We start from the raw sequence: 26,375 nt of genomic DNA on the forward strand, positions 1-26,375 counted from the left end.
CTTTAAAGTATAATTTGAACGTTATTGTAAATGCACAGTTCTAAATGATTATGCACAACTGAGTATTAAACCATGTTATTGTTAAAGAACTGAAAATGATCATTTGTTAAATTAGAAGGTTTAGCAGGTCATATTTACTGAAATCAATTTATTTTAATCAAATTTCTGTTTCTGAATGTATTATTCATTGTTTTATGTCGCAGCTTAACGCTGAGACAAGTTCCTATGTTTATGAACTGTGTTCAATAAACCTTATCTGATTCTGAAAAGTGTGGTCTACTTAATAATGTGGAACGTCCTTCTTAAGTAGTTATTCTTTTAATTGGTCCTACCTGGCAAGGGGTCAGCCCTATGTTCCCCGGGACCTGGGTTAGGGTTATATGCTGTGCTATTTTATGCTGTAAATTTATGTACAATTATTGAGGATGTGGAACCTGAACTAGTAGCCTATGCTAGCATTGCGTAGTTCCCCCACTCATAGAAAAGGGGGAACATAGGTACCGGGGAATAAAGGTACTAAGGTCTGTGATAGATTTTTCTGTCCCAAAGAGCCCTGGGACAATACCATCCATGAACAAACATTACCTTTGAGACATTTTGCTTAATAATTTGAAACGCGGTGTAGTTGAATGATACAAATTGTCACTATAAAAAGTATGGTAAATTAGCCTGTTGAAACTAAAATATGTGGGAAACTTCCAAATGAGTGCCACATCTCACAAAATTGCCACACCAGATATTTTTCTTGGGGCCCCCTAGTGGCTTGTGGGGTACTGTGCTTTAATCTGCCTGTATATAATTGAAATGCAGCTTTTACAGAGGTGGTCAGTAACTCAGTAAATGTACTTGATTGAATTCCTTTATCCAACATTCCCTTTATAACCAAATATGCCTTTCTAATGTAATCTTTTACTTTATTTACTCTAGTCTAGTTTTAGATGATGAACTGAACAAAATACACAAATACTATTTGCATCTTATATTAATGAATGCCAAAAGGTATTTGTAAAAGAGCTCTCAAGTAGATTCTGAACAACAGTGTTCAGAAAGAAAACATTATCCACCCACACCGCAATGTCTGTGCATCAAGTAATTTGAACCATGTGACAAGATGATCAGTGTCGTCTCATCCATCACACCGTCCATCAAAATACTACATGCTCTCAGCAAGTCCCACAGCTACAGAGGAGCAGGTCTGATACAGAAAGTGTTGGCCACGTAAGGAACAACGCCTTGGCAGTGATTTTAATATTTTTAGACTTTCTTTTCTTGACATTTTTAGGCCTGTTCCACTCCTAAATACTGTTTATAACATACCTACTTTTTCAAATGTCATAGTAAGTTATTTGGCTTCCATACCACCTCTGCTGCCTATAAAGAATAAATCCTTAATTATTTACTCTCACAAAAAAATGTAAGTGTAGTGACCATGTGTCCACGAGACCAGGGTGCTCCGGTGGCCCCGATTCCCGCTCGTCCATAATCTCTTATGTACAAGTTAAAGAATGTCTTAATTAAAGCCATTTTAAAGGAGCAGGTGACGTCTTTTGATGTAACGTGTCTATCCAGTCTAATTAGGGTCCAGGCTGTCAGAGGCACTCAGCACTGATGCCCTGTGGCTCCTCAGACCAAGTCATCTTCTGTGGATCCAACACAGGGCAGCACAGGGTAACCACCTGTCCTACTTCTGGTTTCTGTAGTCATTTAGCTTTGACCCCTGTCCATTCTGCCCATATCAATATCTCTTTAAAATGCAATATTCTTGTGCTCGCCGGTGATGCAGTGGATAAGGGCGGTGCATATGTGTGGTTGCTCCTGTAACGTTGTGGGTTTGTGGGAGTCCAGCCCTCGACATTTGCTAAATGTTTCTCTCCCTTTCATGCTTCAACTGTCCTGTCAAATACAGCCTTCAGGCCCTTAATATATGAAACATTCTTCAAAAGGACATGAAAATGAGATGTGGGCATGCCAGAACTCTAAAGTAAAACTAGTAGATGATGCAAAAAGTGTGTCCTCTTTCAAAGTTGTCTCTATAGACACCATGGAGCCCCCCTCAATTTTGAAGTATTAATTATATTAAAACGAGGTAACCTTCGCTTAGACAATTTACCTTTTGGAGGAAACATTACTTATTACTTATTCAAGCCTGTTTAAGTTTGTTATCTTATGAGGCCCTCTTCAGCTCGGGGCCCTGGACAAGTCCCTGGTTTGCCTGTAATTGTAGCAACTTGATGTATGTAATGAGTAGAACCTATTCTTTCACATACACAGGACTGTTTATCGAATTGGACAATAAACCATCAAATTAAAAGGCTAGACCAGTTTTCACTAACAATAAAATATAATTTAATACATCTGCGGATTTACTGTGCTTCACCCACCCCTTCTGAGCTGCTGTCTGCATTATGTTAATTCTACAATATGCTATCCTTATAAAACAAACCATATACTATACAGTCTATGAACAAACAAAGTATCACTTGTATAATACTGACATCTAGTGGCCAGTTATATAACTTTCATAATTACTAGCTATCTTTCGCTAAACATTTGTTTACCTTTGTTAGCCCATAATCTTTGGGGTTATGACTTGTTTTATAAATTCATCCACCTTTTCCCTATTAGCGCTCCAGCCCATGGCAACATGACAAAAGATAGGCATAAGCAATAAGGGCTATTCAAACAGGCCCACTGCCCCATGTCTCTGAGGGTCTGAGGTGGGCTTGAAGTGGTTTCTGTCTATTACTGAGAGATGGTCCAATGACTGTGGATTTAGTAGAAATATTCCCTATTCGGTCGTTTATGACTATTTCTGTGTGCTGAAGATATTAATTAAAACAACCTGAAAATGAAGTCTACCTATGGAAACACCAGAGTCTAAAAAAATCCTTTCAACGTCTGAACATAGAAAACTAAAGGCAATATTAGCATGGAGCCTACATTAACATATAACATTGATTTTAAAGGGACTGGAGGTTATTATAAGGTTTTGACATAGAATAGGCTAATAATATATATATTACGTGGACCTATGTGTCCTCATTTGATCCATAAATGAAAGTTAAACACCGCCCTGACCACCCCTAAAACTGAGGCTCAAATACACGTGCGTTTGCATCTGTCCCAGATCCTCTTGTACAATGAGAGATCACAGCTTCTTTATGAATTATGTCTCTAAAAGAAGACACTTAAATGAAGTGCTAAACACTGTGAGTAACTAAATGACAAGCATAAAGTACGGGGCTAATAATACTACACATTGCACTCATCAACTGAGCTGTTGACAGTCTGTAGCATCTGAAAGTACAAGGTTTTCAATTAGTCACAAACTGACACATTTTTATGGGATTAAACAAAAAAGAATCTGTGGACCACAAATTACTTAAATATTTCACAGCGAGCACATGTGTCGAGCACAAGAATGATGCATTTCTTCCACGTTACCTTTGCGTTTTTTATCTTTATGTTTTTCGAAATCTCCGCCGAGTGAACCGTCTCTGACGGGCCACGTGAGGGCCGTTACGTAAGCATCGGCTTCTGACCAATCCCGTGTCAGCGTCAAACCGGAAGTCGAACGCCATCGCCATTTACTCCAAACGCAAACAGCAGACCGCTTCACTGCGCGGATATTTACACGGTCCCGTGCTGCTCGACGCAGATAGTCGTGGTTTTAATCCAGAGCCAGGCGACATGAAGCACAACTCAAACGTCCCGGCTTTCCTCACCAAGCTGTGGACTCTGGTGGAGGACGCAGACACCAACGAGTTCATCTGCTGGAGCCAGGTATGGCGCTGTGTGTGGGGGTCGCGTTAGCCATAAAGGACCACCCTGCCCACTGTCAATGCACTGTACAACAACCCACTCTGTTGAAGGAATATAACTCGCATTCGATTTGATTTATTACATACAAATATATCAATAATTATTCAAACGTGCGAGGCCTGGTCTTTATTACCTTGTGTTGCTGCTTTCGCTGGCGCATTGGCTCAAACGCATTATTAGCATGTAGCCACGTAGTATTGTAACATGGACACACTGGGGACATGAAAGTCACAATTATGCTGCCTGACTTTTGTTTTAAATTGCTGGTTGTGGTGTTTGCAGGAGGGAAACAGCTTCATGGTGCTGGATGAACAGCGGTTTGCCAAAGAGATCCTCCCGAAGTTCTTCAAACACAACAACATGGCAAGCTTCATCCGACAGCTCAACATGTGTAAATATCCATTCTTCTGTTTCCAGAGACGCAAATAGCCAAACCACGGAGTCTGAAATCTAAACTAAATAAAACACTGGAGTCTCATAGTCCTGACTGTTGTGGACTTGTGTTTATGATTGTATCCAGTATCTGTCAGTTTTTACTACTACTACTACTACTACTACCTACTACTACTACTACTACTACTACTAACTACTACTACTAACTACTACTACTACATTTTAACCTGAAAGTATTGCATCATTATATTACAGTATGTGGTTGTTCAGTATGTTATGTCTCTGTTATAGGTCTGTTAGTGATGTAACTGAAATACCGTGATATTGTATTGTCAAAAGTCACAAAATAATATTGTGCCATGATTGTTTAAGCGCTTATTTCATCACTTTTTTTTATCTTAATTGGAATATGACATAATGCTTCAATTCAAAGGCTTGTCAAGGCATTTTGAAAGGAAAGTGTTGCATCATCAATTCTGTTCTGGTCTCCACAATATTGCAATAAATATCGTAGAATGAATATCATGATAATATCCTTCTGTTGCATATCATAATGTCTGTTAAGCACATTACATGTGTAAGGCATTATTATTATCATTGTAGCATCCCTGAGCCTTTAATAAGTGATAAATACAATTTTCTTTTTTTACCAGAATGTTGAAATGCTTTCAATGTTTTGATCAAATACTGTGATTGCAGATGGATTCAGAAAAGTGCTGCACATTGATTCAGGGATTGTGAAGCAGGAGAAAGACGGTCCAGTGGAGTTCCAGCATCCGCACTTCAAACATGGCCAGGATGAGCTGCTGGAGAACATCAAGAGGAAGGTGAGCTCGGCATGAATACAGGAAGCTTAAACCTGCCTCTGTCGATACATGATTTGGCATAGCTGTGACATTTTAAGGACAAAAAACTAAAACATTTGATACATTTTTTAAGGTTTCAAATGCTCGGCCAGAAGAAAACAAGATCCGACAAACCGACTTGACTAATATTTTGGCAAATGTCCAGAATGTTCAGTGCAAACAGGAGGACATCGATGTGCGCCTGGGCACGCTCAAGAGGTGAGAGCGCCACCTCCAGGGAAACCAGAAAGTGCTTACGTTCTTATCAACCAAATGTACAATAAGTGAGAATTATATGCAACCTTCTCCTGGTGCGTTTACAAACATGACAAGTTGGAGTCACTGAAATGTGGGTGTCGCAGAGGAAAGACGGGGAGGGAAATTTAAAGTTGCACAAGATGGAAAAGTAAACTCAAATAATTTGTGTTTAGACCATAAATATTTTGGTTGTGCTTTATAGTTTTTAGATTCAACATTTTTCTGTGGCTTCTACATTATTCTACATACAAAACAATTTACCCAGTGAGTCTTGATTGACAATGATTTAAAAAAAAACAATTGGAATTTCATTTTAAATTCAATTATTGATATTATATTTGTTGTTCATTTTAGAGAGAATGAAGCTCTGTGGACAGAGATCTCAGATCTGCGGCAGAAACATTCTCAGCAGACGCAGCTGATTAAAAAGGTATGTTGTGCTGACATTTGTCCACACTTGTTTAATTAATAATATGAATGCACAGTTTGTGTTTTTTTAATACATATTTCATGTATAGTTTTATCTCTATGTGGCTAGTCATAATGTGTTTTTTCAAACATCAAAAGGAGCATAACGACTCAATAGCCTGATTGTGTTGTGTGGGTTCACTTACTGAGCCTGGTTGTGTGGGAGAGAGTACATGTGTGAGATGTAACTGCCCTGCTGCGAGTTGACATTTAGTTAAAGGCCATTATAGTCATGATGATTAAATGTGTCAATTGCCATCTGATATATAACACCACTAAGGCTAATTCTTTGGTTGTTGATCATTATCCTTCCTTTTTCAGCTCATACATTTCCTCCTCACATTGGTACAGAACAACCACATCCTTAATGTAAAACGTAAACGGTGAGTTACACTTTTTACCCCCTTTAAGTGCCATCAACATGTTATTGTCTATTGGTCTTGATGAAGTTTCATTTGTTTATTTGGCTTATATAGACTTGAGCTAAATCTTTAGTTTGTTTCACAGGCCTTTACTTATGAATAGCAATGGGAAGAAGTCTAAATACATTCACGAGTTATATGATGATGACGGGAGTGTGGAGCAGGCGAGTACTGCAGATATACGCACAGCTGAAGGAAAATTTTTATTCTAAATCACACATTCTCTCCTGCAGACCTCTGTCAACGGTTTGAACAATGTCTTAAGCTCAGACGTTACTGATGACGTCATCATTTGTGACTTCACGGATGTTGCCGATGTTGATTTGTTGTCAGACGCTGCCCAGGGGTCATCTAAGAGTCATGAGCACAGGTGAGAGAGAGGATTATTATGTTCATTCTCAGTCTGGTAATGTTTTAGATAATGGCTTATAATAAATGCTGGTTTTGGACTTGTTATCTTGCTATCATCAGTGCAATTATGGCTGTCTTGGTGTGCATCTTGTCCCATTTTTTTAGATTATTTTGGTCCGCACGTCACAACATACTTCAGTCCGCACTTCTAGCGGACTGAAGTGTGGAGCGATACAGACTTTAGGCAAGCACATTCCCCGCAATGCATTTCACTGCATTTCACCGCCTTAGCAAGTTAGCGGCGAGCGCTAACAGAAAACAATGGAAATGAATGCCTTAACTGTTGATCTGATGATAGTTTAAAAAAAAGAGTTTGTCAAAGAAATAGAGCTGTTTACTGGAGCCTTTACCTGTATCCTGTGTACATGAAACACTATCTTCTCTTGTGTCGCTCGAACAGTGCCTTGTGTTTAACATTTTAATATAAATTCTGAATTTGTTCCCCAATACTTCTTCTCTGGCCCAGTGTGTCAAAGTTTAAATAATAGTGACAACCTGAACTACAAATCAAATTGGCTAAACTATTATGTATTCCTTGGCCCTGTGTATCTATCTTCTTTTTTGTGTCATTTTGAACATTGTGGACCGTGCGTGCAGTGATGTGGAGATCGTGGAGGTGGACAGTGGTGGACAGAGCAGTGGTGCGTGGCCTGCAGATATGGAGGGCACATGCACAGAGCCCAGCACACAGAGCCAGCCCTCGCCAGAGAAGAGCACTCCCACCAGCTCAGCACTGCAACTCAACAAACAGTTCACCCTGAACCAGGAGGACCCGGTCAAACTAATGGACTACATACTGAAGGAGAATGGAGCCATCTCACAGAACATTAGCCTGCTGGGCAAGTAGGTGCTGGAGAAATGAAGAACTAAAATCTGTGTGGATACATCTATTTACCGTACATCTTTGCACTCTGCTTTATCTGAATCTATTCAACTATTTATAACATCAAATGTACTATTTACACTGGCATATGCTGAAGTCTCATGGTAAATACATGTGTGAACTGTGAAGAAGAGTTTTGTGTAGTTTAATTCCTGTTTATTACTGTGTCAATGCAGATTGGAGTTGATGGATTATCTGGACAGCATTGACTGCAGTCTGGAGGACTTTCAGGCAATGCTGAGCAAGCCCTTTGGTTTAGACAATGAGGTAAGTGCAACTGTCACAACATGACAGGAAGGAGCTGTCTAATGTTATTCTACAATCAGTTGGTGCATTCAATGCTGTTTTCTGCACTAAACATACAACATTTTAATAAGCCAATTTCTGTTTTAAAATGCATCTATTTCTGTCTCCTGTTTTTTACTACTTGTAGGAAAGTGTTGGACCCAAACAAAGCACTGGGCTGCTCGACCAATCAAAGACTGAGGCCAAAACTGGTGAGAATGAGAAGGACGGCTCAAAAGCCCACTGGAATGTACCGTTCTACTTCAAAGAAGGAGCTGGGAAAGAATTCTTCACCTTTTGTTTTCTTATAATGCCCCCTATCACACTAGCTAGCTAGGATTACCTCATTGGTGTTGTTCAAATCACTTGGGACTAGTCTGGGTCAAGTCTTCAGGTCTCAAGTCATTAAAAAGGGTCAGAGTCCAAGTTCAGGCCATTCTTAAGAGAGCTTTCTTAATATAAACTGTGTCCACTCAGACTACTGTGATTTATGTAGCTTGAACCTACCTTAACGTAAATCCAAAATTTAAAAACAGGTCTACTAAAGCAGATGTAAAGAAGTTTGAGGTAAAATGACTTGAGAGTTGTAAATAGTGAAGTCCAAGTCTTTGTCCACGAGTCAGAGTCCAAGTCTGAGTCCTCTTCCCCATCTATTTCTAAAGGCCGTGGCTGGAGAGCCGCGGCGCGGTCAAATGGCCGCGCAGTTTCAGAGACCGTATAGCCTCATGGCTAACCCTAACCTTAACCTTAAAGCGGCGCTAAAACACGGTCAAACAGCGCAGCAGTTTCAGGAGCCGCGGCGCGCGGCCGGCACAAAAATAACATGGCAGTTTCGGCCGCGCGCCGCGGCTCTGTAGACGCTCCTATTTCTAAAAAGCCCCCAGCAGACTGAAGTGTTTTTGTCTCTGATGCTCTCTGAGCTCTGCTCTTTATCTCCTCACAGATAAGCAGCTGATCCAGTATACTTCCTGCCCTTTGCTGGCTTTCCTTGATGGTGGTTCCACATCTCCAGACCTGGACCTGGCCACCGGTACAATCATGGCGACAGAACAGATGGACAGGCTACCCTCAGAGCTCCTGGACAGTGTTGACTCTAGTCCAGCCAAACACAGCTCCCTGATCCGCCTGGAGCCGCTGACCGAGGCAGAGGCCAGTGAGGAGTCACTCTTCTACCTGTGTGAGCTGAGCCCTGGGCTGGAGGCAGACTCCTCTCAGGTGGAGGTGTTGTGAGGAGCTTTATTGACACTGGCCTGAACTGAAGCTACATGTTGTTATTATATTATTATTAATATATTTCTTGAATGCACACAGAAGTGAAAAAAAAATCCACATTAGTTACTGCTTCCAGATGGCATTCCATTGTAACTGTCAAAACCCGAAAGTTTGTGCTCACAAAAAAGCAAGTCATATTTTGTCCAGGTCCAATAGTGTAAACTATGACATATTCGTAACTGGTTGTACAGATTTCAATAGTTGCTTATGAACTCTCTACTCACCGTTGCTCCTGTGCTGTTTGTCACATCAGTGCTTGTGTTTTCTGGAATGACATAGCTCTGCTGCCACAGTCACGTTTGTCATTTAAAAAATACTTTGTTCTTTGCGTGTGTTTTCATTGTTTAAATAAAAATGTATTTTTAGTTAAACTTGTGGCTAAATAAAATGTTCGCTCTTTTAGATGTAAAGGATGGCTGATTAATTTCCCTTTTTTTGGCTGGTCCTTTCAACATGAAACTGTTCTACATCTAGACATGATCTTGATTAATAGACTTTATTCATGCTTTGTAATAACCAATGTCCAGTGGCTCTATCCACCAGCTTTAGTTCCTAGACCAATCTTTAGTGTCCTTCGTTTTAGTCCAACACTTTGCTCAAATTTATTGTTTTGTGTCCTTGGCCCTTTTTGCCAGAGCAGCTACATAATCATGATTGGTTACTGTAATGTCATTATAAATGCCTGGAACCAACTCATATTAAACTGGTCATTGTGTTCAATAAACTAACACTCCGTTAGTATATTGTGCTGCATAGGTTTCATGAAAACTGTCTCAACATAATCCATGGTTATGTTCTGTTTCCAAATATATGATATCACCCTACAGGTGTTGGGTATTTTATAAAATAGAATCTTATTGCCCTTACAAAGAACACATGGGGACCATTTGATCACAAAATATGTGATCACAAAATCAATAAAGTTGCCTTATTTGTCTGCTACATTTCTGAATATCAGAATAAATCAAGTTGTCAAATGTCTTCACTTTGTTCACTGATTTACTTTGTAATGTGTGGTAAAGTATCACTGTTATCAACGTGGAATGAAATTGTCATTGCAAAATAAAGTTGTAAATATTTCATTTCAGATCACTTAATGTAAGTTTTATTATTATCATACAAAACATCTCTTAAGTGGTTGGTGTAATCCCTCATCTGTCCAGGAGTGTTCCACACTGGATCTTTTTCTGCAATCCCTAAAATGGGACTGACAATGGTGTGCTATGCTTTGTTGAAGTATAATAAATACATTCAATATGAGCTAATAATAATAATAGCTTTGCAGATTAGAGCGTGTCAGCGATTGTTGGATAATACCACAAAATAAACGCTATTACTTTTCTAAATGTCCAATACTGAAAATGGTCATCTCCACTGCACTTTAACCTGCCTTAAGTTACTGTAATAGACTAGACAGTGAAGATGGGTATTAAGTAGCATGAATACATGTTTCAATCATTTTTAATATGCCATGTGCAATACAGTAAAACATGTCAAAATACAAGGTAAAAAGCAATCACTATTCAAAACATTCTAGTCACTGAGCAGAATATCAATACACTTCACAATGCTTGTTAATTTTAATTCACAGAGCTAAAAGAAAAGTAACAGATGAGGTTATGGATGTGAGGTTTGAACATGCTGCGGGTGGAACACAATACACTACAGCAATATTAAAATATAAATACTAGTTACAACATGTCGGTGTAATCCCTCATTCGTCCAGGCGTGTTCCATAGTAGAAAAAAGCTTGAGTTGTAGTCATCTGGACTCGGTTATCTGGACTCAGTTAGAAAAAAAAATATTTTTTCTAACTGAGTCCAGATGACTACAACTGAAGCTTTTTTCTACTATACTAGTTACAACCACAAGTGTCATCCAGTACACACTGTTTGGGTTATTAAAGTTAAACATGCATCTTTTCTTCCCCTAATCTGGCTTGTTTAGGAACCACAAAACGCACTATGTCATCAAAACTGAGCAATGAATACAGCAAATTACATTTTATGGAAATGTGCATGGACTGATGATTTTAGTCAAAGTCTCTGTTGACGAGGATGAGCGGGGCCACCAGGGTCCACACGTACAGAGCGATGCAGATCCAGCTGGAGCACATTTTCACCCACACCGACGGCCAGCGACTGGTCATGGTCTCATACGTGGAGTCAGGGCTATAAAGGAAACGAAGAAGATGCTCAAAAAAACGATTTGCAATTTGGAAAAAAGTTCTACTATTATATAACAAAACAGAACAACAGCAGCTATTCTTTACACATCACTGACATGTTCAAGGCATTCATGAGTTCAGACGAAGGATGTTAAGGATGGATGAAAAAAAAACTTAAAATTTTAAATATGTGATTATTTATATATATTTATTTATTAATGAATTAATATTTTATTAGATTTATTATTAGATTTTTCGATGAACTTTGTGATAAAATGTGAATATATGATTATATTTATTTGTTGCACCAATGAAATTTCCCCATGTGGGACAATAAAGGAATATCTTATCTTATCTTATATTTCTGTGATGTATTTTATCTGCATAATAGTGATATTTTATCTGCATCATTAGTCTAAGAGAAAAACGGGTGTGTGACAAACTGCATTTGTGAAGGGGTCGTAAAGATGGGCCAAAGACTGTTGCCCCAGGGGGGGAGTTGCACCCCCCTTGCAGGCTTGATCTCTACGGAAAAATACCAAGTTGTTGTTGTTGTTGTTGTTGTTGTTGTTTTATGGCGGTTGGCATCCAATTGTTGCATTACCGCCAGACTTTATTCCTCAGACTGTCGTAGTCCGTAAAAGAACTCCTTCCATTGCTTTCTAGTCACAAAGACATATCATGACCTCATGGGCTTTGTAACACCAAAGCAATGGAAGGAGTACTTTTACGGACTACGACAAAGTCTGAGGACTACGAAAAGTCTGAGGAATAAAGTCTGGCGGTAATGCAACAATTGGATGCCAACCGCCATAAAACAACAACAACAACAACAACAAGTGCCTTGATGTGAGGCTGACCAATGAGAAATGTGACCCGCCTATTCCAGAATATCTAATAAAACCAACCAGCATGGGAAAAAACGAGGTGAGACGCAGGAGAATCACGCAGGCTGCTTACCACAGCTTGCGTGATCAGTCCCCGCGTTTTCTCCCAAGCTTGCCATACAAATGTCTGATATTTCTGTGTCGTTTCATATTCTAAGTTGAATTGTGTTCTCTATGTGTTAAGGAATAGCATCGGTGTATGTCTAATTCCATGACAAACTTACATGTAAAAATATGCTTTATATCACACAGCATCTTTAATATTCTGAACATAATACAAGTATGACTAAATACAAGAGTTTTTTGCGAGTGTAAGTGTAAAAAATATAGCACTATTTTTTGATCAAAGTGAAAGGTGTGACTGACCTGTACCAGTTGGTGAGCGTCATCATGATGTACAGCGAGGCCAGAAAGAGCATGAAGTGGAAAAAGGAGTAGGAGTAGGTGACTCCTTCCTTCTCGTTGTCCAGGGCTCTGTTAAGGCCCCCAGACTCCTCAAAACTGCCACTTTGGGGCCCGTCCTCGATCAGAGCGGACTCATCCGTGCTGAGGGTCAGTTTGTTCACCTGAGTGTTGGAGGAGTTACGGATGCTGAAGGGAGACAAAACAAATGTTGTTGTTTTTTTTACATCTCTCAACTTGCCATGTTAAAGCTTGTAGGTGACAGGAAACTGTGTCAGAAACTCTCGGTCATATTAGTATTGTGGCCATTGTCGGCTAGTTACCTGGAGTAGAGCACACACATAAGGAACAGGACCAATCCCACAATTCCCTGTGCATCCCACCACTGCACCACCTGACCCTGGGCCGCAGTGCTGGTGCCGTTTAGACCAATCATGGAAAGAAGGCTTGGGTTACACTTCCTATCTGTGAAGAAAGCCCACTTTTAACCTCATTGTGTTATGTTTAAAAAGCAGGTTCTTAGTGACATTAGAGAACTCACCAGGCTCATTGGTCATTGCAGACCAGGTCACATACATAGTGTACAGAGTGACCAAGGAGGACTGCAGCAGGCCTGAGCGGGGCTGGGACTCCTGCAGACCACACAAGACTTTTTATTCAAAGGCAAATGGCCTAAATTAAATAGATGTCACCTAGAGGTGTCATTCATATTTCAGACAGAAGTGTTCTTGTAACAAACCTGAATCTGGGGCAGAATGGACAGGACAGAAGCTCCGATGCAGAGCAGCATGTTGATGCTGATGAACACTTTGTTCTCAGTGCAGCCGTCCGCATGGGTGTAAAACATGTAGAAGAGCACCAGGGCAATCAGCGACAGCAGGTAGTTTACAGCGGTCATTGAAAGCAGGGCTGAAGACACACAAAGCATTCGGTTTCTCATACATGTACCACTTCCAGCAGCACAGTGAATGGCAGGGCGTTACTTCTGCCATGGTGACTGTTACCGCAGTGTCATGTTCCCCGCTACACAAACATGTCGTACCTGCATACCAACAGCGAGAGTTTCCCTCCTCCATCTTTTCCACCCACGATTCATTCCAAGAGTGAGCAAAGTCAATCAAAAGCACCAACTGAATGAGGATGAAGCAGAAGGCTCCTGCCATTCCCATGTAGAACCACACTGTGCAATATATTATATATATTAGGCATAAGAAAAACGGTTTAGCTGCACAGCATTTGTTTCAGTTTCCTTATATTCAATAGCAACAGAATATATAGTAAAACAGGTTCAATAGACTCAAAGAGAAAGATGAGTTTTACATTCAAAGGTTTCCAAACTGTGACGTGTTAAAAGTATTAGCGACTTACCAGTTGTAAAAGGGCCTTCGGAAATGAAAAATGCTCCTATGGTGATCGCAGTAGCTGCAGCAAACTTGAAAAACCAAAACCTGTATCAAAATTCAAAAGAAGGGAAATCATTATGTAATATTTCTAAATATTGCGCAAATATGAAATGAGATACAATAATATTTTAATGATTGATAGTTCTGCTTGATTTATTGCACGATATACAGTAGGTGCACTAGAGACCAGACCATTGCACAGGTCCCCTAAAGACACTGACCCGTTGTGAATGGCGGCGCGCGGGTCATTGCTGCTCTTCACACGAACCATCAGGAGAGAAAAGAGGAGGAAGAACATGGCCATGCCAAAGCACACGCGATACACGGCTTTGTAACCCACCAGCACATCACAGTTCACATGTCCCTCCACACCCGGGATAGAGGAGCCCATCCCACCCTCGCAAAAGCCTGGGATCTGCACACACACAATTAAACCAGACAAATGTTCTATTATTTCACTGATTTAAACATGGCAGAGTTAATTGTAATGTTGCTGCAGATGTGTACCCTCTTGAGATGGTCCTCCATGCCAGGCATTAACATAATACAGGCGACTCCCACTCCCATCAGCAGGAAGAACGCATAGATGAGCCGGGTCACTGTGGAATTGTTTCCACTGGGACAGCAACTGCACAGCAGGCAGGGGGCGCTACCACACAGGCAAGGGATCTGCGTTCACAGAAATCAGATATTATTTTCTGTGACAAAAGCATTAACAGGATAGAACAAAGGTGAAACAGTGCTGTAAATAATGGGTTATTCTGTACGTTAAAAAAGACTGCATTCTTAGAACTACAGTTTACCTGCTACGCTGCCCTAGTAGTGACTATGCTGGGGGAAGTATGGCAGCTGGAGCACCATCCTCTGCTTTCTCCTACTCTTACTATCAACAACATTTAATATTTTAGTTCACTGTGTCCGTTCATTGCTGTTCACATGTTTTTTCTTCTTCTTCCACTCTTCTCGGGGAGTGGTTCTGTTTCAGACCTGTAGATCCGGATGCTCCTCGACTGCCTGGAGGAACACTCTCTACTCTAGTATGAACCAACCTGTCTCCTCCTGAGTGGTTCTGGCTCCACAGTCTCGCTGACATGTTTAATGGACGGATGAAGAATGGATGCTGAGACATTATCCTAATTTCCTATGAAAATTGATGAATCTGTTGTTGTTGTTTTCACTGTCACAGGCAACTGCTGTTGTGATTTTGGACGTTACAAAACAAACTGAATCGTACTCTTACTACATTAACATGAACATATTTTATTGTCCATCCTAAAGAAAGTAATCTTTGAGCACACAGATTTCATAGAGAAAATGAAATATATTCTCTTTTTTCCCTCTTTGTATTTATGAAACTGTGGCCTAATTCAGTATTTCTCCACCAGGGGCGCACGACCACTTGTATCAAATAATGTTTGAGGAATATGGACATAATTCGCATTCAAACAAGAAAATAAAACAGTATTAATTGACAATACAACTATTGTAAACAGCAGGAGTTAGGGGTCCCTGAGAGTGAGACAAAATGGGCCCCGGGAACCACTGACCTAATTCCAACAACAAAATCCTCTACAAATGTGCCTAGTTTCGGGTTTCAGCCCTAGAACATCAAGCCAAATAAACAGAAGGATTGAAATACATATGTGGGTGACACACGCACCCATCACATGCCAGTGTGTTTTGGGGACACGGAGTGACGCAACAGCAGCGGTGAAGCTCATGTTTACGTGCACAGACGACATTATTATTACACTTTAAGAACATTATAAACCCGTGTTAACCGAGGCTCTGTTTAAATATCAGAACTAAAGGAAAGAGCATAAAACGCAGCAGGCCAAGGAAGGACGTGACGCGAGCAGTGTAGGCGAAAGACACAAATAAAAGCCAATTTAAGGTCAATTGTTCCGTTAGTAACATGGTAATAACAACTGGCTGCGATCGGGACATTCATCGGGCCGAATGTCAAAGCAGACAGTTAAAGCCGTGAGTCCGTGAGTCCGTGGCCTGTTGTTTGTGTGATGCGCAGTCATCGTGGCCTCGGACACGAACCGCTCGGGCCCAAAGTCCGCACCGTGGATCTGTGCGCTCCGTGTCATTTACGTGAGTGATCATTTATGAATGTTCACTCACCCAGCTCGCCATGGAGCACAGGCCCAGCACGGCTCCCATCTCTGCGGCCGACGGCGCTTTGTTTCTGGATCAGACGAATTTGGATCACAACAACCGCACGGCCATGTAACGTGTTTCCATCTGCAGCCGCTACAGCGCCTCTACTGGCGAGTCTGGGAACTACAGCGCACCCACTTTCTGTCCAGTTTGAGAAGATAAGACTTTATTTGTCCCACAATGAGGATATTTCAGTGTTGCAACACAAAGTACGAACAGAGGTGAATAATAAAAACAAACATAACTCTTATTGAACAAAGCTTTTATAAAACTCTTATAAAAAGGCTCTTAAAATCCTAATAAAAATAATAACAATAGTAACACTCTTATTTACAGCTCTTATATGGACAGAGAATATGGCACATAGTTTGTGTGTGTGGGCATTGGTGTGGACACTGGTTTGGACACTGGGCGCTGGCGTGGGCAGTGCTGTGTTTACATGAGAAAGGACTCATAATCATATCTATATAATACATCATATTTTTGCAGTTATAAGAATATTAACTTCATGTAGTCTACATGCATTCAGTTACGTCACATGTACTGTATCTAATATGTACATCCCCACATAAATCACACACAAAAAACAGTCGTCAATGTTTGTAAAATATTGTGTTCAGAAGTGTGCTATAAACCAATTGGCCAAATTTGTTTTAGGGCATATAAGTAATTATTTGAGAACAATACAGCCCCAACAGTTGAATAGAAACGCAGAGCAAATTAGACATTAGAATTAGACTAGGTAGTGAATTAGAAGTTGATCAAAAGTCAGTCTCAAAATGTCTTCTTCTGTCTATTCACAAAACCAGTCATTTTTTGATCAATATTTTAGATTTTAATATTCAGACAGGGAGCAATATCAAATACACAGTTATATAGATTAAAACTCTGGTCTCTCTGCAGTAAAAAAGTAATTTTGATAACAGATAAAAGGCGTACAATTGGACAATATTTATTTTATTATTACCATACTTGAATTTGTTTGAACAATTCTTCACATCAGACATTTCCCCAAACTTCATGGTTGCAGCCGGGCTCCGTGTGCACAGTTTCAATAAACAAGTACAGTCTCCATTCTCATGTCCAGTGTATGTAAACACTAATGTCCGGTGACAAAATGAGTCCATAAGAGCTGTCGTTACTTTCCCAATCGCTGCTGACATCCTCCATATCTGTAAAGAGCCCCCAATAAATCCTCATAGGAGATATTTCTGTGGGTCGACAGGGAGCTGCAAACAAAGAATTCAACAATGTTATTCATCCAGACCTGCATAAAAGTGGCACCCCACAACTAAAAGAGGCCCAGAACGACAGAAGAAAAGATCTGGTCTTTCTTTCATTTTTGACCAAAAACAACTGAAGCTACATCAATAAAAGGGAAGAAGAACTGGGAAATAACTTGCCTGACCAGCCATTCCCAACACTTTACAAAACCTGAGGGTCTGGGATCCAACCCAGTTGCGCCAATTTCCAAAGGGAGTGATTGACAGGCAGATTAACCAATCAGACAAACGCATTGTCCGTTCGTGTCTAAACAAACATGGTGGATGACGAGGAAAGGATAAAAATAACACAGACTGAGAAACGTTGCCGACTTCTGCCGAGTCAACAAGCGACGCACTAAACTCTGTAAAAAAGTTATATATTTTGTTCTGAATGTTTCGAAAATATTTGAGAGACTTCTTCCGCATTTGAGAGACACGCGACAAAAAGTCTTACAAATGGAACGTACATGAACTCCGTGAGTCTGATGTGCCATGGAAGGAACCCCAGTGTGCTGTCGACAGGACCCAGCTTCAACACCAGGTCTGGGTCTGAAATATTCCTGAACTCTGAAACAAATAACGTTGCACTTTACAATGAGCGTTTTACTTATAAGAAAAGCACGACAAAACAGAAAGGACAGTTACTCTTACATCAATAAATCCAACCACTACATTTACGACAGAGGAATGAGTGATTATCTCAGGACATGAATGCACGAGCGCTGACGTACCCCTGAGCAGAGAATCCAGCATGGAGACGCTGATGTCTTTGGCGCTCCTCTCTTTGTTTTCCACAGAGCGGCACAGCTGTTGGGCGGCTTGCACGATGCTCGGCTTCCCATCTTCAGGAGACAGTACATTGACGACGGGCCTGCATGACACCACTGTCCACAACACGGGAGAAACATCGTGACAAGGCACATGGAAAACACACTTTAGAAAACAGGGCTGCAGTTTTTCAGTCGTTTAGTCCAGTCAACGATGTCTTAATCCACCAGAATTTGTATTAGTCAACCAATTATTTTATTTTAGAATGGGGACGTCAGCTAAAATGAGACAGAATGCATTAGCTGAAGATTTGGGAGTGAACTGTGAGTTTAATCTGCTTTTTTTCATATAAATACAGTTTCCTTGTACTTTCTAAGAAGTTGTTTTTGGATTAACTCAGTTGTAGTCATCTGGACTCAGTTAGAAAAATTAGACATTTCGACTCTCATCCAAGAGTCATTGTCAATAAGAGAATTTAGATCGAGAACTCCGATATTTATACTATTCTGTGGTAAGTCCAGCCCATTGGGCGGAGCCTTCCTGAAGTGGAAAGAGTTGTTTGTTTCAACAGAAACTCCCCCCCTTGTATCTACAGAGCCTATTCAGACTTTTAATGGGCTATTAGTCTCCCCTTTGTCTTTGTGAGACCCTGGCTCACCGACTCCGAGTACCTGATTAGCATCTAAATGTCCTGGTCCTCAGTATACCATTATAGATACCAGGGAGATTGAATCTTAGCCCTCCATTTCTGTTTAAAGAAGGTCTTTCTTTTTTAACAAAAATAGCTTCCTTAACTCCTCTTTCAAACCATCTTTTCTCCCTGCTTAAAACCTTCACCTCACCGTCTTCAAACGAGTGATTAGAGGCTTCAAGATGGAGATGCACGGCGCTCTGAGGTCCTGAACTTGTATTTCTTCTGTGCTGATAGAGCCTCTTGTGCAGAGGCTGTTTTGTCTCACCTATGTACCGTTCTTTACAACTTTCTTCACTGCATTGGATCGAATAAACTACATTGCTCTGTTTTTGAGTCTGCAACTTGTCCTTAGGATGAACCAGTTGCCTGTTTTAAAATAAACGGGGACTTCGTGATAGAAACACCCTTCCTTCTCTGTTCAGTTTCCCTTTTGTTCTCTCATGCAGTTGTAGTGTTGTGAGCGCAGTTTGGGTCGGATACATAGATACTAGCCATGCCCCCTTTTTAGTCAAGTAATCAATTGGCTGAGCGTATCTTAAGTCCACCAAGAATGTATTTAGTAGACCACAGTCCTACTAGAATATAAAAAAAGGCATTTTGTCAATGGCATGTCACAAAAGTGGTTGAGACTTATTAGCTTAAAAAGACAATAGAGCCTTATAGCTCAATTACCTTTACATTTTTGGTGGTCAGACTGACTGGTGTGACCTGTCTTTTATCACCTGTTGTTGCCAAGCATGACTTAAAACATGCAAGGTAATGAGCCTTTTTAAATGAACTGCGGCTGCCACATTATTATTATTTTAGTCAGCAATATTGTTGTTTTTATTAGTCGACTAGTCAAATGATTTATTTTTATTGTGCATTGAAACTTAATAAATAAATCAAATAATCAACCAAATAAGAGTTGAAATATGGAGACTGAAGGCTTCAAGATAGAGAATGTTTGTGTGTAGTGTATCATTAATGAAAATCAGAAATGGACTGTTCTTTTTTAGCCTTCCGATTTGATAATATGCCACGGCTTTTGTAATAAAAGATTTTTTAGGTGCAAAGATGGATAAAAAGTACATTAAATGCCTACCATGTTTTTCAGAGCCATTGCTCAGGAATTCCACTTTTGACCCTTCTACACCCAACAAGTGTCTCTGCAGCTGGGTTATTTCATGCATGAGAAGAGAGTTGTTTTTCTGGAGAATACCTGTAAACACAAAAGACTGCATTATAATACTTTCTCAAACTATAGTTCAAAGATAATGATTGGACTAGAATTACAATATTAATGCAACACATTTACATCCACCGGAGCATCCTTTGGTTATAGCGATTATAAAAAGGAGCAAATTATTATGAACTTAAAAGAGCCAATATTACAAGTTTGTCCAAATAGTTTCCAGGTTTGGTTCCACCAGAACCCCCAAACACAAGCACTGCCATTTGTACTGATTGGCTGCACCTCTGTCCTGTGTTATCCAGCTGCAGCAGAAAATGTGCATTCAGAAAGTTTGATTTCATAAAGCTGGTCACAAACTATAGGAACAATAATTTATAAAAATGAAAGAAAATGAACGATTTCACATTTGTTTTGTTTTCTATGCATCTATAACCGTGAATAGTCTTTATATCATGAGGTTTCTTCACACAAGAATTGTTGACACAATAATTCAATGTTGTGACACTGGCATCCCAAACCAGGCCAAAACTAAACTGGACCAGACCAGGACTGAACCAGGACTAGACCAGAACTAGACTGGACCGGACTGAATCAGGACTAGACCAGAACTAAACTGGACCAGACCAGGACTGAACCAGAACTAAACTGGACCAGACCAGGACTGAACCAGGACTAGACCAGAACTAGACTGGACCGGACTGAATCAGGACTAGACCAGAACTAAACTGGACCAGACCAGGACTGAACCAGAACTAAACTGGACCAGACCAGGACTGAACCAGGACTAGACCAGAACTAAACTGGACCAGACCAGGACTGAACCAGGACTAGACCAGAACTAAACTGGACCAGACCAGGACTGAACCAGGACTAGACCAGAACTAAACTAGACTAGACCAGGACAAAACCAAGTCAATATCCGAACAAAATGGGCTCAAACCAGGACCAAATCAGGACAAGTGTAAACGCACCCTTCCTGGACATTAGGGTGGTAGATCCCGTGAGGGGACAACCGCGCCCTGTGTGTGTCTGTCAGGAGGTTTAATTCAGTGCTAAAGCTCAGAATGACAGACGGGACACTCGTACCATTGTCGTCGTACACGCTGACATGTGATATGCCCATGGCCATGCACCACACCACCAGGTTGGCCACGTCCGTGAAGCAGGGCTCCTCATCCACCACCAGCAGTCCGATGTGCAGCGGGAGCTTCTCCAGAGACTTGCCGTCATTGAGGAACATGGCCTGGCGCTCGGCGGGACTGTCCGCGGGCGCTGCCTTCGAGTCCGGGTTGCGCTGCATCTTTTTCTGCTCCACCGGGAACTCCGTGAAAGCCACCGGCAGAAGAAGAGAGGCCAGCGCCCGCTCCCACAGGCGGCCTCTGAAGCAGCGAGTGCGGGCCCGGAGCCAGCACACGAAAGACCTATTCATGTGGACCAGGACGAGCAGGAGCCGCCACAGCAGGCCGTAGAGCAGAGCCATCGCGGGAAAGCCTTCAGTGTTATGGGCAAAGTAATCCAGTTACCGACAACTCACTGCTTCCACCGCCATCTTTGCCTCATCCCCGTGTGTGATACACGGAGCCCGCTGATTGGACAAGACCGGGTTCTTCTATCTTCAGCGCTTTTGGCAGGTTCTCCTGGTCAGACATGCGCAATGCCGCCCCCTAGCGCCACACACCATATAGCACAGAACACTTGAAACATAAAACAGAATCCCTCTCTTTATGTCATCAATGAGGAAAAAACGATATTATTATACGTCCATGGGAAAAACTTGTTTTCTTCTTCTTCTCCTTCTTCTTCTTTGGTGTTTTATGGCGGCTGGTATCCTAAACCTTGTCTGTTGAACAACAAACAGATTTAAATAAGATAATCAATATAATCACATGCATTTTAATATGCATTTAATGTTTATATATACATAAATATATTTGAATATGGTCTATCTCTTTTTGTATGCCTTAAATTACAGTGTTCGGGAGCTCTGGTGGAACCAAACCTTGAAACTATTTGGACCAACTTATAATGTTGGTTCTTTTAAGTTCATGATATATATATATATATATATATATATATATATATATATATATATATATAGACAGAGTAAACGGAGTATAAGGGCCAGCCCGAAAAAGATATTTAATAAAATGCGGGGCACTACAAGAATCAAGTCATTAAATTTCTACTTTAAAGTCATAATCTTATGAGATTAAAGTCGAAGTAAGAAAAACGTTGTAAATTAATGAGAATAAACTCATGATTTCATGAAAATAAAATCAGAAATAAACGAGAATAAAGTCGTAGTTTAGGCAACAACAGAGGCAGAGGCAACTCTGAGGGCGACAGTAAAAAACGGATAAACAATGTCCGTGGTCCAGAGTCCCCCGTCCTCAGACCCTCCTTCTCGGCCAGGAAAAACTACAAAACCTCCGTGGGAAAAAGTAGAAATCTGGAGGAGTTCCACAGTGAAGGAGAGATCTGACTCTCACAGACGGACAGGCTGACGTGAGATAGACAGTGGAGCTGGAGCCACTCAGGAGGAGAACCAGTTCTTCAGAAGGAGAACCAGTTTGTCAGGAGGAGAACCAGATCTTCCAGGCAGATGAAGGACCGTCCATATGGGGTAGAGAACGCTTCACCAGGAGAGGAGCATCTGGGTCCACAGGTCATCAATGGATCTATCCCACTCCCCTCGGGGAAGTGAGAAAAAGAAAAGGCAATGAACAGATTGCAAGTGGAATTAAATATTAAATATTGTTTGATAGAATAAGTGGTCAGAATCAGTGGATAGTGCTCAAGCTGCCATACTTCCCCTAGAATAGTTTCCCCTAGGGTAGCGTAGCTGAAACAGTAGGTTTTCAATTTCTGTTCCTAACTGGCCTGACCATAAGCGATTTCAAAGAGGAACGTTTTTTTAAGCCTGGTCTTAAATTAAGAGACTGTGTCAGCCTATTTAACATGGACAGGAGCTGATTCCATAACACAGGAGCTTGGTAGCTAAACGCTCTACCTCCTACTGTGCTTTTAGAGACTCTTGGGACCAGGACGCAAAAAGAACGGGCTTGGATGAGTTGACAGCTTTTAATCATAGATCAATCAAATAATTCTAAACCACATATTGTATCTTTTGAAATGTCAAAAGCCCTGAAGAGGGAATAAAGGCATATATTGAATTGCAAGCTCCAATGTGTAAATGCATTGTTTTGTTGCAGAAGCTCAATAATCACTTTAAATCTTGATCCTGAATATTGTACCATGAGGAAATACTGTGCTAAACTTGTACCATGAGATTTGTATCATTACATCCCAACTATTCGCAAATTCATTATTTTCAGAAGCGAGTGTAGAATCTTCAAGCCTTGTGGTCAGTGGTCAAAGCAAACTCTTGACTGTGAGGGATGTGATGCAGTCATTTGTGGCTGTGCTGCTAAAATAAGGCCTGAGACAGACTGTTTTCCACAGGTGATGTCTGCCCTCACAGAGCTGTCTTTACACACGGCACATGTGAGGGTTTCACTCTAATGTGATGATGGGGTTCATGCACTTTGTGCACAACACGCCACTGTAACAGCATTTTGGGTTGCACAGAATATCCCCAACACTCTTTCAATCAGTGTAATTAATACAATACAATAACTACTAATTGATTTTAGTTTTGTGAGAAATGACATACAAAATGCTTTACCAACATTGCTCATCCAGTACTAAACCAGAATTAAACTAGGACTAGACTCGTACTAACTAGGTCTAAACCAGGACTAACCAGAATTAAACCACTTTATTTAAAAAAATGATATATATTTGGAAGATGAAATCGTTTGAAGGGCCTGCTTTGGCCCCCGGCCTTATAATATAATAATAGCCCTGGTTTACGGTCTTAATGTGGTTTGTTCTGTCGCCTCAAGAAGGTTCTGGTTTTTCATCTAGTCTGTGTGTCTGTGGGTTTTTTATATTTTTTCTAGATCCTATCATTTCAGATTGTCGATTATTAGCCCGCGGCTTTTGAATCAAGAGCTTCACAGCCAATCCTCTGTCAGTAAAAGTATTTGGTTTGGAGCAGAGTTTAGCCTTCATAAAATGTATATTGAAAGACATTTTTATTTTGTGATGGATCCAAATGATTTTAATGTTTTTACGTTACACTATTGTAGTTGACATAGTAAGACTGGCCAACCAACATTAACACTAAACGGTGAAAATGAAGACTCCCTCGCCTGCTGTGGTCTGAGCGCGGTCAGTGTCCTGCCCAGTGTCCAGGACCTGAGCCACGCGCAATCCATAAACCAGAAGGACATGGGGGCCCTGCACGGGGGAAATGATTGTTTGTGATGTCTAATTATAAAGATCTATTGTGGTCTTTTGTATTAACTTTTAACCCATCCAAGTCAAGCGCCATTTGCGTCCTGGCCGTGGTGCTGAAAGTATTCTCGTTAAAAAAAATAGATTATCTTGTTAATTGATTAGATTATTCTTGTTAATTAATTAGATTGTTCTTGTTAATTTATGACTTTTTTCTGGCTTCGACTTTAATTTCATGATATTATGACTTTAACGTCCAAATTTAATGACTTAATTCTCCGCATTTTTATCCGTAATATATAAATTAAACTCCAGCAAACTTTGTTTGTTTGTTTAGTAAATTTAGTCAAATCTGTTTGCACCTCAGCACATCCAGGAGGCTCTCTCACCTCATCCAGGAGGCTCTCTCACCTCATCCAGGAGGCTCCCTCAGCACATCCAGGAGGCTCCCTCACCTCATCCAGGAGGCTCACTCAGCACATCCAGGAGGCTCTCTCACCTCATCCAGGAGGCTCTCTCACCTCATCCAGGAGGCTCTCTCACCTCATCCAGGAGGCTCTCTCACCTCATCCAGGAGGCTCCCTCAGCACATCCAGGAGGCTCTCTCACCTCATCCAGGAGGCTCCCTCAGCACATCCAGGAGGCTCTCTCACCTCATCCAGGAGGCTCCCTCACCTCATCCAGGAGGCTCCCTCACCTCATCCAGGAGGCTCCCTCAGCACATCCAGGAGGCTCCCTCAGCACATCCAGGAGGCTCCCTCACCTCATCCAGGAGGCTCCCTCAGCACACCAGGAGGCTCCCTCCGCACATCCAGGAGGCTCCCTCAGCACATCCAGGAGGCTCCCTCAGCACACCAGGAGGCTCCCTCAGCACACCAGGAGGCTCCCTCAGCACATCCAGGAGGCTCCCTCCGCACATCCAGGAGGCTCCCTCAGCACATCCAGGAGGCTCCCTCAGCACACCAGGAGGCTCCCTCAGCACATCCAGGAGGCTCCCTCACCTCATCCAGGAGGCTCCCTCAGCACATCCAGGAGACTCCCTCACCTCATCCAGGAGGCTCCCTCAGCACATCCAGGAGGCTCCCTCCGCACATCCAGGAGGCTCCCTCAACACACCAGGAGGCTCCCTCAGCACATCCAGGAGGCTCCCTCACCTCATCCAGGAGACTCCCTCACCTCATCCAGGAGGCTCCCTCACCTCATCCAGGAGGCTCCCTCAGCACATCCAGGAGGCTCCCTCACCTCATCCAGGAGGCTCCCTCAGCACATCCAGGAGGCTCCCTCACCTCATCCAGGAGACTCCCTCACCTCATCCAGGAGGCTCCCTCACCTCATCCAGGAGGCTCCCTCAGCACATCCAGGAGGCTCCCTCACCTCATCCAGGAGACTCCCTCAGCACATCCAGGAGGCTCCCTCAGCACATCCAGGAGGCTCCCTCAGCACATCCAGGAGGCTCCCTCAGCACATCCAGGAGGCTCCCTCAGCACATCCAGGAGGCTCCCTCACCTCATCCAGGAGGCTCCCTCCGCACATCCAGGAGGCTCCCTCAGCACATCCAGGAGGCTCCCTCACCTCATCCAGAAGGCTCCCTCAGCACATCCAGGAGGCTCCCTCAGCACACCAGGAGGCTCCCTCAACACACCAGGAGGCTCCCTCAGCACATCCAGGAGGCTCCCTCAGCACATCCAGGAGGCTCCCTCAGCACACCAGGAGGCTCCCTCACCTCATCCAGGAGGCTCCCTCAACACACCAGGAGGCTCCCTCAGCACATCCAGGAGGCTCCCTCACCTCATCCAGGAGGCTCCCTCAGCACATCCAGGAGGCTCCCTCAGCACATCTAGGAGGCTCCCTCACCTCATCCAGGAGGCTCCCTCAGCACATCCAGGAGGCTCCCTCAGCACATCCAGGAGGCTCCCTCAGCACATCCAGGAGGCTCCCTCAGCACATCCAGGAGGCTCCCTCAGCACACCAGGAGGCTCCCTCAGCACACCAGGAGGCTCCCTCAGCACATCCAGGAGGCTCCCTCACCTCATCCAGGAGGCTCCCTCAGCACATCCAGGAGGCTCCCTCAACACACCAGGAGGCTCCCTC

At 42.1% G+C, this 26,375-nt stretch overlaps 3 protein-coding genes and 1 long non-coding RNA gene across 4 annotated transcripts; 2 read left to right on the forward strand and 2 right to left on the reverse strand.

The window, feature by feature from the left end:
• The first annotated feature begins 3,565 nt into the window (after positions 1-3,565).
• Positions 3,566-9,387, forward strand: hsf2 (heat shock transcription factor 2). The gene is made up of 12 exons (XM_072445411.1): positions 3,566-3,783; positions 4,105-4,213; positions 4,915-5,042; positions 5,155-5,279; positions 5,673-5,748; positions 6,108-6,169; positions 6,294-6,372; positions 6,442-6,578; positions 7,217-7,462; positions 7,679-7,769; positions 7,936-7,999; positions 8,731-9,387. Exons 1-12 carry the CDS (start codon positions 3,691-3,693, stop codon positions 9,015-9,017), a joined length of 1,497 nt encoding a protein of 498 aa, XP_072301512.1. The 5' UTR covers positions 3,566-3,690; the 3' UTR covers positions 9,018-9,387.
• A 1,100-nt stretch (positions 9,388-10,487) lies between these two features.
• On the forward strand, positions 10,488-11,296 carry LOC140360174 (uncharacterized). Its single transcript, XR_011926903.1, has 2 exons — positions 10,488-10,763; positions 10,932-11,296. It is a non-coding gene; the product is annotated as an uncharacterized lncRNA (long non-coding RNA).
• Positions 10,987-16,218, reverse strand: serinc1 (serine incorporator 1). Its single transcript, XM_072445327.1, has 10 exons — positions 16,049-16,218; positions 14,426-14,587; positions 14,140-14,333; positions 13,884-13,963; positions 13,558-13,695; positions 13,255-13,424; positions 13,057-13,147; positions 12,839-12,980; positions 12,480-12,704; positions 10,987-11,230 (listed from the first exon to the last, which is right to left on the reverse strand). Exons 1-10 carry the CDS (start codon positions 16,085-16,087, stop codon positions 11,092-11,094), a joined length of 1,380 nt encoding a protein of 459 aa, XP_072301428.1. The 5' UTR covers positions 16,088-16,218; the 3' UTR covers positions 10,987-11,091.
• Positions 16,219-16,896: 678 nt separating this feature from the next.
• nus1 (NUS1 dehydrodolichyl diphosphate synthase subunit) lies at positions 16,897-21,567 on the reverse strand. Its single transcript, XM_072445035.1, has 5 exons — positions 21,072-21,567; positions 19,896-20,012; positions 18,081-18,233; positions 17,817-17,916; positions 16,897-17,313 (listed from the first exon to the last, which is right to left on the reverse strand). Exons 1-5 carry the CDS (start codon positions 21,463-21,465, stop codon positions 17,223-17,225), a joined length of 855 nt encoding a protein of 284 aa, XP_072301136.1. The 5' UTR covers positions 21,466-21,567; the 3' UTR covers positions 16,897-17,222.
• Positions 21,568-26,375: the final 4,808 nt, after the last annotated feature.

The sequence above is a fragment of the Eucyclogobius newberryi genome, unplaced genomic scaffold (genome assembly GCF_026437365.1).
Source record: "Eucyclogobius newberryi isolate DKJ021-1_F unplaced genomic scaffold, fEucNew1.0.hap1 SCAF_1, whole genome shotgun sequence".
NCBI classification, from domain to species: Eukaryota; Metazoa; Chordata; class Actinopteri; order Gobiiformes; family Gobiidae; genus Eucyclogobius; species Eucyclogobius newberryi.